This window comes from Mesoplodon bidens (genome assembly GCF_964165515.1).
Source record: "Mesoplodon bidens genome assembly, chromosome: 7".
In the NCBI taxonomy this organism is placed as follows: Eukaryota; Metazoa; Chordata; class Mammalia; order Artiodactyla; family Ziphiidae; genus Mesoplodon; species Mesoplodon bidens.
This window is the reverse complement of record NC_138164.1, coordinates 61,835,230-61,853,706: the sequence shown is the minus strand read 5'-3', so window position 1 is coordinate 61,853,706 and position 18,477 is coordinate 61,835,230. Positions and strand designations below refer to the sequence as shown.

The 18,477-nt window shown below is 55.9% G+C and overlaps 1 protein-coding gene across 1 annotated transcript in view; it reads left to right on the top strand.

Annotated features, from left to right (window-relative positions):
- Positions 1 to 789: 789 nt before the first annotated feature.
- Positions 790 to 18,477, top strand: part of ARRB1 (arrestin beta 1) — an 80,649-nt gene continuing 62,961 nt past the window's right edge. The window contains exon 1 of the mRNA XM_081240309.1: positions 790 to 911. Coding sequence (XP_081096435.1) covers positions 892 to 911 — 20 coding nt within the window. The 5' untranslated portion in view covers positions 790 to 891. The remainder of the gene's footprint in view (positions 912 to 18,477) is intronic.

The following is an 18,477-nucleotide window of genomic DNA, read 5'->3' as shown; positions in this document are numbered from 1 at the left end:
CCTTATCTCCTCTTTTCAATGCTTCCTCTTCCGTGGCAGTCACCAAAGCTACCCCTGCTCGCCTCCGGTCCCCCTCCCACCCCCATCAGTTCCCCAGCGTTGACACTGCCTTCTCTGGCTCCCTCCGCCCCTTCTTCCTGTCCCCGTGGGGTTGTAGGGTGTTATCTCTCCAGAAGGGCGGGAGGTGGGGTGGGGATAGGGTGGGGCATAGGGCGAAAGCCACCGCAGGCACCCGAAGTTTCCCACCAACCCCCACCAGGGGCTCCGCCCGGAGCTCGGCCCTGGGGTCGCGGGCACACCTTCGGCGTCCACGCTCCCGCACACGCAAAGGCCGCCCCCCGGCGTGCGCAGGGGAGCGCGCCTGCACACACGCACACAGCACAAAGACGTGCACCCCGCTCCATCCAGGCAAACCCACCCCCAATCGGTAGAGCACGCATTGGTGCACACGCACCCGCACCCTCGCGTGCACACACGCGCACGTATACCCACCCCAGCGTGCGCCCTCACGTACACACACACGCACGCACACACACACACAAGCCGGACAGCATCCTTGTGGACCCCTAATGCCGACCTCAGGGCCCTGACGCGTCCGGGCCCTGCCCAGCGACTGGCTCGGCGGCGCGCACACACGCGCACACGGGCCCCCGCGCGCCCTCCCAGCTCGGCTGCTCGGCTCCCCAGCTCCCCGGCTCCCCGCCCCGGCCGCGGCGGGCGCTGTGCGGCGGGCGCTGTGCGGCGCGGCGGGACCGGGCGGGGGCGGCGGCCGGGAGCGCGGAGGAGGCGGAGCAGGAGCCGGGAACCGGCTGGCCCGCGCCCCTCCTGCCGGCCGGGGATTTTCCAGCCTGGGCGCTGACGCCGCGGACCTCCCTGCGGCTGCCGCGGACCATGGGCGACAAAGGGACGCGGTGAGTGCGGGCGGCGGCCGGTCCGGGGCGCGTGGGGCGACCCGGGCGAGGGCGCGGGCAGGGGTTCTAGTTCGTGTCCCGGCTGTGCGTTCGCAGCCACCCCGGCACCGCCGGCGCCTGCTCCGCGGCGGCTCTCGGCTCTCCTCCACCCGAGGTCTCCCGTGTGGTCGCCAGCAGGGCCAGGGGCGCGGGGACGGAGCGACGAGGACCTGGCCGCGGAGACACACTCATGCACTCACTCGCTGACACCCAGCACTGGCCAGCCGGCGCAGGGGGCAGGTTGACACACAAAGGCACACGCTTATGTGGACACACGGGCACACTCATCCATGGGCGCGCTCATGCTGGCACACACACTGACATTCACTGCCACATGTCAGCACATCTAGTGACACACTGTCACACACTCACTGGTACACACTCATCAACACGTTCTTGCTGACAGTCATGTTGGCATACACAGGTCACACTTCAAGACATACCAATGCTAAGACACCTTCATGCTGGCGCACACATGTTGGCCAACCCTGATACATACACTATCACTTGCACTGACCTTAACAAACACTCTCACTGAGACACACGCGTTCTTACCCTTACCAACAGGAACACTTATGTTGGCATGTCTCTCACCAACACAGTGTTCAACAGGCTACGCCAATGCTGACCCCCACAGACACACATCAGACTAATGCCCACACAGACACCCCAGGTCACATGCCAACAGCCCCTGGCCGCTGATACACTCCAGGTCCCTGCAGGTGGAGAAGTGGAAACACACGCACCACACAGGGTGGGAGGCCCCCTGGAGCCTGGGAAAATGCCTCCCATCCACATTTCCTTTCCCTCTGACCTCCCCAAGGCCTGCGGTGGTGGCCAGGATCTGCTTGAGCTGGGGGTGGGGAGGGCCCTCCTGTCTCCTTAGGAGCCTGCCCTGCTCAGAAAGGGAGAGGGATGCCTCTGAAATGGGAAACTGGGACAGAAAGGGGAGGGGGCTGGGGCCTAAGACAAGCCCCGGTCAGGCACTCAGCTTTGTCACCCTAGTTCTACTCCTTCCCTCAGCCAACTCCCCTTAAGTTCCGATACAAGCTTCTCCCTTAGCTGCTCTTACCCCTTCTGCAACCCCCTTATTCATTCTTTTCTTTCTTTACCCTCTTCTGTCCTTGTGCCCCACTTCTCCCTCCTCTCTTCCCTCTCTCCACCCTCCCTTACTCTCTCCTTACTTCCAGTAATTATTTCTTGAGTGCCTGGGGTGTACAAGGTGTAATGTGGGGATCAAAGATGTCCAAAACCTGTTCCTTCCCCAAAGGAGCTAACAGACTAGAGAGAAACGGCCCCCGTGGTCATCATGTTTCGGGACCATTGACAAAGCAATGTACCACTCACTGCCATCTGACACTGTCTCTCAACAACCTGAGAGAAGTATTTTTTTAACACATTTAAAAAATGTATTTATTTATTTTTGGCTGTGTTGGGCTGTGTTGCTGCGTGCGGGCTTTCTTTAGTTGCGGCTAGTGGGGGCTACTCTTCGTTGCGGTGCATGGGCTTCTCATGGCGGTGGCTTCTTTTGTTGCAGAACACGGGCTCTAGGCGCGCGGGCTTCAGTAGTTGTGGCACATGGGCTCAGTAGTTGTGGCTCGTGGGCTCTAGAGTGCAGGCTCAGTAGTTGTGGCGTGTGGGCTTCGTTGCTCCGCAGCAGGTGGGATCTTCCCGGACCAGGGCTTGAACCCGTGTCCCCTGCATTGGCAGTGGATTCTTAGCCACTGTGCCACCAGGGAAGCCCCAGCCTGAGAATAGTCTTTCGGAGATTATTTCCATTTTCCAGAAGAAGAAACTGAGACTCAGAGATAACTTGTGCTCCTAAGTTTTAGAAACTGCTTCCCAGCCATCCTCCTGACGGCCCTGAAAGGAGGTTAGCTTTCATCTTCCTGTTTTCCAGAGGAGGAACCAGAGCTTAGAGAGGTTACCTGACTTGCTTAAGGTCAAGAGGGGTCAGAGACAGGACAGAGGCTGGAGTCTACTTGGTCCATTTCTCTGTGGCTCACCCCTGGGCACTGTCAAGCCCCTCGTGGGCCCTGGTTTGAGGCCCAGGAGGGATGGCCTGCTCTGTGTGTGGAGGCCCAGCTGGTGGTGGAGGCTGCAGAAGATCGTGAGGCATCTGCATTCACCTTGATGGCTAGTCCCCATTGCTGAACTGGTGACTCATGTCTCTGTCCTCAGCAGGAGCATGTGTGACCCTCTCCTCCACCACATCCATGTCCCCCATTGCCAAGATCCTCCTGACCGCTGAGGTCAGACTTTCCTCCCTGCAGGGGGTCAGGAGCCCTTCTTCCTCTCTCGTTCCTCATGTGCTACTTCACCATCAGGGTGACTCAGCCCCTCCTGGGCCTTGGTTAGCCTCACTGTGACTTGGGGGAAAGTGTCATTGTTCTCCTGCTGGCATAGGTTGTCAGCAGGATGGGAACACCATGAGCAACTAGGCACCTGTTGGAGACGCAATCTTTGGGGCCAAACATTTTCCACGACTCCCCCTTCTCTGCCTCTAACTCACTGGGGGAGCTTGAGGACCTTGGACAATGGTCCTTACCTCTCTGGACCTTAGTGTTCCTGTCTGTAAATTGTAGCTATCAATACCTAACATTTTCAGGGCTCTCCCTGTGTTTTCTGAATATACTGGACAGGGGAGGAGGTGCTGCCAGAAGCCTGGTGCCCAGGCCTGGCTATGGTCCATGTGACGGTGGCCCTGCTCTCTCTTCCGGTCTCCCCTGTAGTCCCAGGAGGCTTCCCTCTCCCTTCCAGACAGGTTTCCTGAGTAATTTGGAAGAGAAAGACAAAATCAATAATGGGCTGTACCTTGCCTTGTTCTGTAAACCACGGGATTCTACTTTATCTCTGACTTAGAAGAAGAGGCTTGCAAGTATCCAATACTCCAAGGATCAGAAGTCGTTGCATCCATCCTGCACCTGGATTTTCAACCCGCACGTGAAAGTGACAATGAGAATTAATCAGAAACTGTCACTGCCCTCTAGGGAGTCCCAGGGTCAAGGGGGAAAGAGGGCATGAGGCGAATACCTGGATATTTTTTTTGCAGGTCGTGTGATGACTGCTCTAACAAGTGCTCTAGGAGCAATCATACAGCCATTCAACAAATGTTGACTGAGTGCCGGGGCTGGCAGTTCAGAGGTGAATGGCTCTACTCCGTTTCCAAAAGACTGAGAGCAGAACAGATGATTATAATGAGGGTGACATGTGCTGTGGGAGGCTGAAGGAGGAGTCCCCCGCCCAGTCTTGGCAGGGGGCATGGTGAGGGAAGCTTTCCTGGGAAGGAGGTAGCATTGGAGCAAGGGGGTGGGACTGGGGATGTCATTCCTGGCCGGGGGTGCAGAATGTGACAAGGCTTGGAGGCATGAAGCAGCCTGCTGGTTGGGCTGGGATGAGGGGTGAGAGTGAACACGGGCCAGTTATCAACAGGCTGGGATGTCAAGCTAAGGAGAGGAGATTTTCTCCCGAAGTCCCTGGTGACTCAGAGAGGACTATGGGGAGGGGAGGGATGGGAGCAGACCTTTGTTTTAGATGGATGCCTTTGGCAGTGGCAAGGAGGGGCAGGCCTGGATGCAGGGAGACCGGTGAGGAGGCTGAGGAGGAGCCTGAGAGAAGGCGAGATCTGAACTAAGGCTTTGGCAAGGATGGAACTGAGAAAGCTGAACAAGGAGCTGGAGTCCATTAGCCTTACTGCCTGGATGCCTGGTATGTGTCAGGTTTACATGCATGATCTCATTTGGTTCTCCCTATGATCCTATTAGCGTAAGGACTGTTGTTCCCATTTTACAGACCAGGAAACAGACTAGGAGAGATTAAATAATTTGTCCACTGCCATTCAGCCAATGAGCTTCTGAACCCAGGCCCCTCTGTCCTGCTGCTCCTTGCTTTCACCCAGAGGGACGAGGTTGTCTGGCTCATAGGTGGCCTGCCCCGTCTCCCTGGCGGCCTCATTCTCAAGTCGTGCATCCCTTCTGGTTCTTGCTGTTCCCACTAATTCAACTGGCAATATACAGGATCAAAGTTGAACAACAGGAGGGATTTCCTGAGAGGTGATGGGATGGAGTGGCATTTCGTTTCCTACAGATGTTTATGAACTCTTCTTTTTTGGCAGAGCAGGAGGGTGGGTGTGATGGGGACACGTAATCACCAGCTCTCTGTGAACCTTGGCTGTTGTCTCTCTTGGTGGTTAAGCTCTGTGTGATCCATCTTGGCTGGAACATGGGGGAAGTCCTGTGGCTTTGGCCAGGGGCGCTTATGGGGCTGCTGGGAATGGAAGCATTGAGCTTGACCCATCTTCTCTGATCCTTGACTCCGGGCTGGCCTCTGGGCTTCACACGTCTCCCCAGCTCTCTTACTTCCGAGTTTGGGCCTCCGTGCCCAGGGTTGAAACCTCCCACTGGCATGGGTTCAGGGGTCCTGAGTCATGGGTGTGCCATACCTCGGGGCTGTGGCAATGGAAGAACAATAGCCTGGGAGTCAGCACGCCCCAAGTGGCCTCCTGGCCTCTGCCAGGCCATCCTCCACAGTGGCCATGCTGACCATCTACTGAGGCCTGCAGGGGGTGGCAGCTTGACAGGGAGTTAGGCTGGAAGTTGAGGAAGATGTAGGGAGGCTTCTGCATAGATGGGTCCGGATCTTGGGGCAGGGATGGACGTGGGAGGCAGGGATTTGAAAGTCTTCGGGTTAGAGGTGGTGTTTGACTTGGGCATTATGGGCGACATGGTACAGGGAGAGGGAGAAGATAGAACGTATGAAGAGAGGATGGCTGGGGGCATTTGAGGCTTTGGAGAGCACCCATGCCTGGGGGTGGAGAGAGGAGGAGGGAGAGAATAGGGGAGGCTGTGTCCTGGGAGCCAAAGGTCAGGGAAGGACCAACAGAGGATGAGCTTCGGAAAGACCCCTGGGATTTAGGCAGAAGGCAGTGGCTGGTGACTTGGTGAGAGGGGTTTTGATGGAGCCATGAGGGCAAAGCTGGGCTACAGCGGGCAGAGGAGAGAACAGAAGGACCTTGCTTTTCTCCGTGCCTGGAGCTGGTGGGGAGCCTCTCGGAAGAAGGGTATGAGGCCACGGGCTGGGGGTGGTGGGGTTTCCAGGTGTGGGGACCTGGGGGGTGAGGCTCAGCTGGGGACTGGGGGGAACATTGCAGAGGTGTCAGCTGGTCACAGGGGGGCATGTCTGTGCTGGCTCCTGAAAGAGGGGCCACTGACTCAGGCAGGGGGTCTTGAGAAAGTCCTCCTGGAGAAGGTGACCCCCTGAGCTGGGTCCTGGGGCACAAGGAAGGCTTGTGTTCTAGACAGAAGGAAGAACCTAGGCCAACGTGCAGGTGCGGGAGTGTGAGGGGTGAGGCTGCCGAGGGAGGTGGCAGCCCTGGCGAGCAGGCTTTGGGTGCTGGGGTGGGTGGGTTTCGAGGTACTTTCTACCCAGGTATTCACACCTCAGGTGTCTTTTTTCCCCAGGTGGTGAGCTCCTTGTGATTTGGGGCTCTTTCTGTTTCCTGTTTGCTGGTCCATTATCCAGCTCTGGGTCTGGTTCACAGGAGATGCCTGGCAGGGATTTGTTGACGGGACTGAACGCCTTCCTCCCTTCTTGCCTCTGCTGTCAGTCCAGGGGCCCCCTGAGTGCTGAAATTAGCTCTTTCCCATTAGGGAATCCTAAGGACGGAAGCCATGCCTCCCACATTAGACCGGCTGTTGGGGGGTCTCCTCCATCAGACTGGGAAATCGTGAGGGAGAAGATTACCACCCCTATCAGAACGGGCTTCCTGCAAGTGAAGCCTGTTTCTCCCCCATCAGATAGGCTTCTGCAGGTGGGAGCCATGTCTCCTACATCAGGCGGGGGGCTCCTGGGGGTGGGGCATGTCTCCAGGACAAGCCCTGGAATTAGAACAGGGCACCCTTATGGTTCCTGGGCACCCGTCTTCCCTCCTGTGTGCAGGATGGGTCCTGCCCCAGGGGTGGCTTGAGTCCTAGTAGGGGGATATAGATCAGAGGGGGTGGGACAGGACAGGGTGGCTGCTTTTGAGAGGGGAACAAAGGACACCGTTGTCCCAGCCCCCTCCCTCCCTCCCTCCCTCCCAAGGGGCCCTGGCAGGGTCATCTCTCTGGAGACACACCTCCTCCTTCCTGGTCCTGGCCCCATCTTTAGTCCCACTTGAGAGGAACTGCTTGTTCCTTCCCAAGAGACCCGGTGCCAGATGAGGCCCCCAGGAGGCCAGACCCCAGGGACCGGGCCAGGCAGGTCCCTGGAGTTCAGGTCCCTGGAGTTCTGTGTGATTGAAGTCACCACAGCCACTGAGCTGCTTTCCCTCTGCCTGGGGCTGGGCCTGGCCTGGCTGAGACCATAGCCAGTGGGTCCTTCTGTAACTGGAGAGGGATCTGGAGGAGGTAGGGTGTGGTGGTCCATGTCAAGCCAGCGGGAGGCAGGACTCCTCACTCAAGGTCGGAGGGGTTCAGTGGCTGTGCAGGGTGCAGCCTGTCTCCAGGGTGTACTCAGAGGTCCAGAAGCTGAATGAGTATGGAACTGCACAAGGCAGGGCCTCCCTCTCATCCTGGCCCTGGGCCTCTGGCGCCACAACTGGTCCTCCTGGTCCTTTTGCAGCCTTACCCCCTTCCCTGAGCCTGTGCAGTCAGTGGGCATGGATGCATTTTGGCAGAGGACCAGGGAGGGGGTGGGGAGTGGACTGCTGGGATGTGCCATCCCAGGAGAGTCCCAGAGATACGCTCTAATGCTTGCTCAGTGCTGGAGGGAAGAAATGGGGGATTGGGCAGCTCAGGCCTCTGCCACACGCCAGTGGGACTGAGACTGCTGGGTGGCTGAGGGTTGTGTTCTTTGCTGTGAGACCAGGTCCTCGCCTGAGCAGCCTTCTGCCTCTCAAAGCACCTGCAGGAACCGGCAGGCAGGCAGGCAGGTCCTGGAAAGTTTCATTTTCTCTGCCCAGGCTGTGCCCCCCTTTAGGTGCTCACAGTCCCCTCTGTGATCTGATTAGCATGTATTAGAGGCTGATTAGTATAGTGGTTAGGCTCTAGGAAGAACCAGGTTTCCTGGTTTCAAATGCCAGTTCTGCCACTTACCAGCCTGGCAACCTCTGCTGATTATTTAACCCATTCTCTGCTGCAGCTCCCTCATCTGTAAAATGGGAGAGCAATAGTGCCTGCATGATACGTTGTTTTGAGGATTAAATGAGTTAAAATAGGTACAGCTCACGGACAAGTCCCTGGAACAAGTGCCGTGTTATATGCAGTTAGTTCACAGCACCCTTCCTGTCCTTCAAGGCCTGGATCACACATGGCCTCCTTCTCTGGGAAGTCCTCACTGATTTCCAAGTGCCTTGTGACTTTTTTTTTTTTTTTTTGCCATATATTCATCCTCTCTCTCTTCTCTTTCTGTTAGCACTCATCCCTCCGTCTCTTCGTGGGTCCTGGTTATTTGCACACTCGTGATGTCCTCTGTGTGAGGCCAAGGGCACCTGTCCTGGACCTGTTGTCCCTTTGCACCTGTGCAGACCTGGCACGGCACTGAGCTCCATAAATATTTGTTCAGTGAAGGAGGCTAATAATGTAGGTGTTTCACTGGGAAAAAATATACTTGGGGATGGGCAGCATGGTGGGTGAGGACAATGGGACACCATTGCTGATTCTGAAACGTCTAGAAGTGACCTGAGCCACAGGCATTAGATTATTCTCTGTGATCCAAAGGGCGGAGGTCACAGGATGACTCGCTTTACCTTTGCTAGGAGAATGTGTTTTCAGACAACCAGAGCTACCTGGCGAGGGGCTTGGTGGCTCATTCCAGCCTCTGTGCCTTTGTTTTTCCTGCTCTCACCATCCAGAATGCCATCCTTTCTTCTCTCTGCTTGTCCAAATTCTACATCCTAAATACGTGCCCAGCCATGGTGCCATCACTTCCTGGCCCCCAGAGGGTGGGCTCCATTCATCCCGCCCATCCTCAGACATTTACTGAGCCTTTCCTGGGTCTGGGCGGTGACATGGGAAAGTAGGGAGTTCCCCTTTGGGATGGACATCTGGATTTGGCTATAGTATATCCAGTGTGGTTTGACCTGACCCGAGGAGGGGACCATGGCTTCTGATGATCCACCGGTGATCAGGGAGCCCTTTATGCAGCTGGAGAGCCCTCCCTTGGCCTGCTGGCAGAGCACAGAACTCCCCAGTGGCTTCCCACTGGGCAAGTACTCAGAACCCACCTAATTACTGGGGACAGAGTTCTGGGCACTGGATCCAGCAGGCTGCGGTCCAGTAATAATCAGCTAATTAAACCACCCAAGAATTGCTCCTTGGCCCAGAGGAGTGGAGGGAAGGGGGTGGTGAGGCTCAGAAGAGTCGTGGGAAGGAGAGGGCTGCTCTGTGCAGGGAGAGTTCAGACACTGGGCCTGCTGAGCAGAGCTGGGAAAGGGAAGCAGGAAATGGGGAGGGGGGGCAGGGCAGGGAGAGAGACAGCTGGATGAGAGAGGGTGTTATCTGGGGACAGCACTCAAGTGAGATGAATCAGGGCAGGGATCTGGTCTGGGAGGCAGGGACCCCATTTGTTCACTGTCCCTGTGACATCATGGATGAACTGTTTTTCCTCTGTGGACCTCAGTTTCTCCACATGTCAAGCAGCACGGGGGAAAGGGGTTGGTCTGGGAGGTCTCTAGGACCCTTTGCTTTGGTTCAGCAGCTAGCAGGGGAGGGGGGCGTGAACAGCAGGCTGTGTTTCTGCCCGATAGCTTGGTGTCTAGCAGCCCTGTCTTCTGGAAGCGGCAGACGGTGCTCGGGTCTGATCCAGCCTGAGATTGAGCTGCCGTAGGTTAATCAGAGGGAAGACTGTAGGTGGCAGCAGGCACGCCCTCGGCCTCTGGTGTGCCCTTAGCCCTGCCCTGTCCTCGTGACTGTCCTGTGGTTCCCAAACCAAGTGTCCTCAGCGAGAGTGACTGCTTAAGGCTCTGCAGTGTCTTTTCCACCAGTCTAGAAATTTCCCAAGTAGCACCCCCAGGTGTGTGGGGATGGGCTTCCCTGAAGGTAAAGCCACAGGGTTTGGAGTTTGGATTTCAGAATCACACAGACTCGGCTTTGCTGTCCAGCAATATTGCACACTAGCTCCATGCCCTTGGCTGAGGGTCTTAAACTCTCTGGGCATCAGTTTTTGCATTTATGAACTAAGGATAATAATATCCTCTATTGCGTGTGGTTGCTATGGGCAGAGAGGGTAGGGATTTTTTTTTTTTTTTTTGCGGTACACGGGCCTCTCACTGTTGTGGCCTCTCCCATTGCGGAGCACAGGTTCCGGACGCGCAGGCTCAGCGGCCATGGCTCACGGGCCCAGCCGCTCCGTGGCATGTGGGGTCTTCCCGGACCAGGGCATGAACCCGTGTCCCCTGCATCGGCAGGCGGACTCTCAACCACTGCGCCACCAGGGAAGCCCGAGGGTAGGGATTTGATAACAGTCTTTGTTACTCTTCAGGACTGGCAGTGGACCTCAGCTTTTCTCTCCGCCCCCTCTCTCCTGCATCCCCTCCCTCCTCCCGTCCTGCCCAGGACCGTGTGCCCCGCTGGGTGTGTTGGGGTGGGAGCTGTGCTGGGCTGGAGGAGAAGGTCAGATGGTGGCTGGAAAGGGAAGTGAGATTGCCCGGGGAGGGGTGGGGCAGTTGGGGCTGGAGCAGCCGTGGCCCCCTCTCTTTGGGCCCCGCACTTATGGTGGGTTCTCTAGGAGGAAGTGGGGAGAGAGTGGGGGGCAGGAAGCTGGGGATGGGGTGGGCTTTATGGAGCGTCCCAGGCCTCTCTCCTTTAGCCCCCGCCCCCAGGTGCCGGGTGCGGAGCCCAGAGCCTGGTTTTCTGCCAGGGAAGCCAGCAGGCCGCTGTTTCACACACTCAGACAACAAACAGCCCTTCCTGGTTCTCAACCCCTACTGGGAGGTGCCTGCTTGAAGCTGGGGCACTTGGAAGGCAGCGCCTGCCTGCCGCGGAGGTTGGCCGAGGTCTGGAGGAGAGGCCGCAAAGGAGGGGACAAAAGCCGCCTCCCCCTCCCCCAGCCTCTCCCCGCAGTGCTGGGCTGTGGCATGCCAGGGCCTCTGACTCCAAGGAAGCTGATTACATAACGCAGCTGGACTCCCTGTTGGCTTCTTCCATTCCTCCCCAGAGCGGCCTCGAAGGAGGTGCCGCTGTGCTTTGATTCCCGGGCCCAAGAGGTCATTGTGACCATCCCCCTGCCTAGGGCGCTGGTATGTGCTGCCCACACCATCTCCGGAGGAGAGCTGCATGCCCTGCCCTGCCTTCGTGCAGGCACTGGGGTTGCCTCTGCGCCCTGCCTCCCTTCCCACGCTCCTGGGAGCAGGGCTCCAAAGGGGAGAAGCCTCATTAGAGGAAACAGGCTATGTCCTGAGATAATTTGCCTGCACAGTGCCCCAGAGGGAAGCTGGCCTCTCTGCAGCCAGAGGGACGGATAACCAGCATCTTCCAGTTTGTTCAACTCAGTTCCACAAACGTTTCTCGAGCACCTGCTGAGTGCCAGGCCCAGACCTCCACTCAAGGCACGTCGCCGAAGCCGGCTGGCTGACCCCCGTGGCATCTCTCTCCTGGTGGGAAGCTGACTTAAGGAGCAGCTCTGCCCCCCGTCTCCCACCTAAGGCAATAGCCTTTCTCACAGGCCGGGGCCTGGCTCTCCTGTGTTCTGGGGTGGCAGGGACATCACGACAAGGAAGCATGGGGGTTCCTCTGGGCTAGGCTTTTTCAGGGTTGGCTTATACCCTTTCTATTCAGCCACCCTGCCCTCCCAAGGAGGTTCCCGTGAACAAACCCGTGAGTGTCTGCCCCATCGCAGGCCCTGGGCCGGGCACTTGAGGTATGAAGAGGAAAGAGGCAAGTCTCGGCCCTCGTGCTGCTTGTATCTTCTGGGAGACAGGAAACAGATCATCCCAACATGCTATAAGAAGGTGGGTAGTGGGAATTCATTTATACGGGGCACAGAGCAAGCCCAGTAGATAAGTGTCACAGGCACACCCCCAGAAGCGGGGGGCAGGGGGGTCATTGCAGCAAGCTTTGGAAGGTGAGTTTGACATGAACCAGAGGTGACGCTTGTCTTGGCGGTGCCTGTGCCCGATGTTCTCAGCGGGGACTGACCTCCTTCATCAGATACTTGAGAACCCACTATGTGCCAGGCACAGAGTCAGACACTCACTTCATCTGCTGTGAGTAAGGTGTGTCCTGGGACTGTTGGAGGACATAAAATCTAGGGTGAAAAGTGAAGGCTCTGCCACCTGGCATCACAGTGAGTGTTTGGGCCTGAACAGAAGAAATGGAGCAGCAGGTATAAGAGGAGACACCGGGCTCAGCAGCCACTCCATGGAAACCAGGGGCTGCCTGGGTCTCCCCTGGTGGAGGGCAGCGGGAGCAAAGGCTTCCCTCCAGCCGGGAAGACCTTGCAGAGGTCGGATGACTGTTCCCAGAAAAGTGATGGACGTGAAAGAGCTGGGAAACCACATCTTACGAGAAACAGCTCTAGGCTTGGGGCCGTGGGGCGGGGGTGGGATGAGGGCACACATCTGCAGCTCCGAGGGCTGGGAACACAGAGGCCAGGCAGTGGCGTGGTAGAAAGAGGGAGCTCATCTGGGGTTCTCACCTCCCCTCTATCAGTAGTTTTGTGTCTGTGGGCTGAGTTTTTCAGCCTCTGGGCATAAAGTTTCCATCCTTTCTGTGTTGTATCTGTGCTAATGAAAGCACTCAGCACATTAGCAGGTTGATTTTATTATAGGACTCTATAGCTCCAGGGCAGTGGAAGAAACCTGGAAACATTTTTAAACTCAGTAAGGAGAACTTTCTTTTTTCGCAACAGATTTTAATATGCTAAAAAGGACAAAGATGATCCCACGGCATAATGGAGTGGTTAATACGCACGTATTCATTTCTCATATTATTTAGAGCGACCACTTCAGCAGCAGCAAATCCCTATGCATACTCGAAACAATCCAGCCATCTCTGATGTTCGCAACTTTGCAGAGTCAGCTCTGCCAAAAAACTAAAAAGAAAGAAAGAAAGAAAAATTTTTTAGTAGAACTTTCAAACAAAAAACCACGACCCAGTCTTAGGCTGAGCCCTGACCCTGATCAGCTTCCGTCGGATTGTAGAGCTGGGATGGGGGTGGGAGAGGTCCCAAAGTCCAGGGAGAAAAGAAACCCTCACCTAACACTCGGGGGGGGGGGCATTTAACCTGATGGTGATGGATACATGTCCCCATCACCAAAGTGCTTTTCTTCTCCCTATTCCACAGCCACCAGCTCAGTCCAGGCCCCACTTCTGGCCTGGACTTACTGCAGTAGTCTTCTGGCTGCTCAGTCTAAACCCCCCAAATCCTCCTCTTACTCTGAAATTCGCATCGGACCCTGTCCTTCTGCAGCTTAAAAGCTGATCAGTTTCCCCTGTTTCCTATGAGACAGTTCACATTCTTCTGGTGGCACTGGAGGCCCTTCCCTCCCATGCTCCTTTCCCAGTTCTCCCCACCACACAGCCAATATTCTGGCTCCACTGACTTTTTTTGGATGTTCCTCCACAGTCTTTGTACTTTCCACACGTCTGTGTCTGTTCAAGCCGGTCCCTTTGTCTGGAATGCCTTCCTCCTCTGCCTGGTGAAATCTCCCTTGTATTTTAAGGTTGAACCTAAGCTCAGTGCAGTTCAACTGAACGCCGTGCAGTTGAACTGCATTAGGCACGTACTCTGTGCTTGGCATGGCGCCTTCCCCGGACTCTGTGTTTCCTGCCCAGGCAGAGTGGATGCCCTCCTCCATGCTCCCTTGGCGCCTTGCAGGCCTCCACGATGGCGCACGTTGTATCAGAATTGGCTGCTGTTATGTCAGTTTCCCGCGCTAGAGGGCAGGCTGGTGTTGGATCCCCAGGTCCTGATAGGGGCTGGCCGGGCTGGGCGAGGTCCAGGTTTGCAGAAGTGCACTGAAGCAGGAGTACAAGCAGCGCACACGCACACACACACACACACACAGCTGTTGTACTCAAATAAGCGGGGGCCAGAATTGGGTATTGTGTTGGGGAGTAAGTCAGGGAAGGTTCTCTGGAGGAAGTGAGGCCTGAGCTGCTGACCCAAAGGAGAAGCACTCTTTCCTTCTTCTCACTTGCTTCCTGGCCCTGGCTGAAAGAAAACAGCTGAAACTGACTGTGAAAAGGGAAATGTATACATTTTGAACTGGGGGTTGAGATCTTCTAGCCTGGAGATGATTAAATAAGGCATATACGAGTCCGCCTGCCGATGCAGGGGACACAGGTTCGTGCCCCGGTCCGGGAAGATCCCACGTGCCATGGAGCGGCTAGGCCTGTGAGCCATGGCTGCTGAGCCTGCGCATCCGGAGCCTGTGCTCCGCAACGGGAGAGGCCACAGCAGTGAGAGGCCCGCGTACTGCAAAAAAATAAAAAATAAGGCGTATACCTCCTCCCTCCCTTCCTTCCACACACATTTTCTGGACCTCTAGGACATGCCAAACACTGGGGCTACAAAAATTGATTAAATAAAACAGACCTTAACATATTTTTCTGTCTTAATGTTCATGCTGGAACCTGCCCTTTCCTTTCTTTGTCTCATTGGAGTCTAAGTCTTGGCATGTCACTTACAGCTCTGTGACTCGGGACGGGTCATATAGACCATGGAGGTGATAATATGCCCCTCATAAGTTTGTGCTTGATAATGTGTATGAGGTGCTGCGTAGGTGCCTCTGGCAGTGGGTCCCTCATGGAGTGAGAGCTCCTCTCAGACTGCAAGCTTCCTGAGGGGGCGGGTGGGGACCGTGTTCAGTGCGTCCTCAGTGCCCAATGCAGGCCAGGCACACAGTACACTAGGGTGGTCAAGCATCCCAGTTTTCCTGGTCTATCTAAGTCCCACGTTTTGGGAGAACCCTCCGTCCTGGGTGAATGGGGACAGTTAGTTGGTCACCCTATACCATGTTCTCCATAAGGGTTTATAGAATGGATATATGGATGGATGAATCATGAGGGACAGACAGCAGTGGGACTTGGACGACCAAGAGCCAGCACTGGGCGGCTGGCTTATGGGGTGAGAAGTGATCTTGTGAAGGGTCTGGAAGGCCCAGCAGGTAGAAGAGGCGGGAGGCAGGCATGGGGCCCTCTGTTCCTCAGCAGGGAAGGCACGAGGCCCTGAGTCTTTAAGACTGTTGCTTTCAAGCAGATTTCAGCCTCCCAAGGCCCATGTGCTCTTCCTCAGACTCATCCAGAGAGAAGGCGGTCATTGAGGTCCACTTTTGCTGGGAGGGCCTGTAATGAGCCCCCAGTTGCTCCTCTGCCTCGGAAGTTGGAGGCCTCTGGCCCCTCCACCTGCTATGTTCCGGCAAGCCTGCCCACTGCCTTTTGAGCTGTCCACTCCAGACGTGGTGGAGGCCTGGGCCGCGAGGTGGGAGAGCAGGGCTGCAGCCCCATTCTTCAGCCCAGGCCCAGAGACTGAGTGGAGCCTGTGTTTCCCCACCTGTTCCGTGGGGATACGGCCCCTTCTGCCAGGGCGTCTGTGAGATGCCACTTGTGGAAGTCTCCTTGGCATGTCTAGCACTAGTATGTGCATAACTAGTGTCACTTGTTGTCTGCTTCTGTAAATGGGGACAATAAAACTTGCTCTGCATACCTCCAGGGGCTGTTGTATGGGCCCAATGGGGTGTGGGATGTGGGAACACATGGTCAGCCACGTCATAAGCCTTCAAATATTTGGGAACAGGGGCCTCAGAAGAGCAGCTCAGGCCGGCCCAGGGTTCCAGGCGCAGGTAGGGGTGGACCCTGCCCACCAGGCGTGAAGGATCTTGTGGGGTGGGCTCCAGCACTACTGTCCGTGAGAGCACTCAGACCCTGTGAGCAGGCCCTGTGCTCAGATGAGCTCTGCTGCTTCTGAAACCATGGCAAGAGAGAGACGTGGGAGGGTTTAGTAGCAGCAGGACACGTGACAAGAAGAAGGAATGTTCCAGAGCCTCGTCTGTCTGTTGGGCCGGAGGCAGGGCCTTTGTGAAGGCGGGTTGTGCTCAGATCGCCTCTGGGCCCTTCCTCCAGCCCAGAGGCGGATTCACCTGGAGGCTGGTGCCGCTTCAGCTTCAGGCCTTCACACTCCAGGGCCGTTTCCAAGGCCTAGCAGTGTGTCCACGGGCTCAGGGGGTTTGTGAAACGCGCAAAAGGAAGAAGATATTTTTGTACTCTTTTTTTTTTTTTTTTTAAAGAGGGCTTCCAAACTACATGAGTTTCAGGCCCATGCAAGCCTGGATCTGCCCCTGCTCTAACCAGGAATCCTTTGTGCCAAGAGGTTGGTGCCACGTCACTGCATGTCCTCAGGGAGTTCTCATCCCATCGTGGATCTGGTCATCAGTTAGAACCCTCCCTCCTGAGGCAGGACCTGAAAGCCATCTAGGGGAGCGAGTTCTGGGCCAGGCCAAGCCCACAGTTCCTGCTTGCTGTGTCAGTAAGAGACTGGAAAGGCGTCTCTGCCCTCAATCTTACTCATCCGTGAAAGGGACATAAAACCTACCTTAAAAGCTGTGGAAAGGTTTAAAAAATGTACCACTGCCTGGTGCTGCAGGTACCCAGTACCTGATGAAACTGCCTGGGAGAGCCCAAGGCTTGTCGTGGGAGCTCAGTAAAGGGTGGTGGAAGCTGGATGGATGTGGCGCAGGGAGCCCACCCCTTCTTTTCCTTTTTAAAATAATTAATTAATTAATTAATTTTGGGCTGTGTTGGGTCTTTGTTGCTGCGCGTGGGCTTTCTCTAGTTGCGGAGAGCTGGGGCTACTGTTCGTTGCGGTGCGTGGTCTTTTTATTGAGGCGGCTTCTCTTGTTGCAGAGCACGGGCTCTAGGCACGTGGGCTTCAGTAGTTGTGGCTCACAGGCTCTAGAGCGCAGGCTCAGTAGTTGTGGCGCACAGGCTTAGCTGCTCCGCGGCATGTGGGACCTTCCCAGACCAGGGCTCGATCCCGTGTCCCCTGCATTGGCAGGCAGATTCTTAACCACTGCGCCACCAGGGAAGTCCGGGGCGCACCCCTTTTGTTGGGATGGAGCCAGTTCTGCTGACTGTGCTTCACCTGCACTGTGCTGTGCCTGGTGCTGGGTGCTAGGGATGCGGGCTGCTGGGGTGGGGTGGTGGCGGTCGGATGAGCTAAGAGGGTGAAAGCGTTTATCAGCTGTCAATTACAGCTCCCCGGGAAGGGGCCGTTGTCAACGGAGTAGCCCTTTTGTGAGGAGGGGCAGGGTGGAAGTCTGGACTGTCCTTTCCTGCTCGTGGAGGGGAGGTGGTGGTGGTGGTGAGGCGCCTGGCCGGCTTTGTGTCTGAGAAGAGCTGCCTGTGTGGGTTGGGCTGACCTTTCCTGCTCAGAAAGAAAGCCAGGCCGGCAGGGTGCGCTGCTTCCTCCTGCACCTTCGGGGAAGGGTGACTTAGTGGTGGTTGCCTCCTGTGCCTCCCAACTTCAAACCACAGTGCCCTCTTCAGGGAGGGGAGGGAGGAGGAGACTAGGGTGGGGGCTATGAGGAAAGAACATGGCCTTTGTGTCAGGTCAGGTTTCAGATCCCACCTCTATTGCTTGTTAATGTCTATGACCTTGAGGCAGTTATACCTAATCTATCTTTTGTGGGTTTTTTTGTTGTTGTTTTTTTGGCCTCAGCAGTGAAAGCGCGGAGTCCTAACCACTGGACGTCCATGGAATTCCTTTTATATATATATATATACATATACATTATATATATGTGTGTATATATAGTCTCTCTGAACCTCAGTTTTCTCATCTTCAAAATGGGGGTTTATCCAGGGAATTCCCTGGAGGTCCAGTGGTTGGGACTCTGTACTTTCACTGCTGGGGGCCGGGTTCAATCCCTGATTGGCGAACTAAGATCCTGCAAGTGACGCGGTGAGGCCAAAAAAAGAAAATGGGGGTGATAATATCTTCCCCCAACAACCCAGTGTTTTGGTAAGGCTTAAATGAGATAAGGTAGGGCTTAGCATAGTACCTGGCACACAGTAGGTGCTCAATAAATGCTGATTGTCCCTCTCTCGTGCCCCATGACCCTCATCAACCTGTCTTCCACTCCATCCTTTACCTATTTGTGAGTGCCCTCAGTGGGACTGCAAGCTCCCTGGCGGCAGGGGTTGTGTTTTGTTTGTCCATCATTATACTCCAGCCCTGGCACAGTACTTTCAATACACCTTGAATTGGTTGGCGAGAAGTTGCACTGGTCCAAAGAAAAGAGCACTATGTTTTAGCCAGAAACTCACTGCAAACCTACTGTGTGCTCCTGCCCGAGGCCTACTGTGTGGTCTCTGCCCTGCAGAGCTTGAGTAGCCACTTATAACGTGCTGGGACCCTCTGCACCAGCGGCTTTGTTTTCTTTTCTTCTGAGCACTTAGCACTCATGTAATCAAATCACTCTTTGCTCAGCCTTTAAGATCCACCTCTCCCCACTGGAACGCAAGGGCCCAGGTCCCAGTGCCTGGCACAGGGGACATGCATACATTTTTGTTGGCTGTCCTTTTTTTTCCCCTTCTCTGAGGTCAGGCCT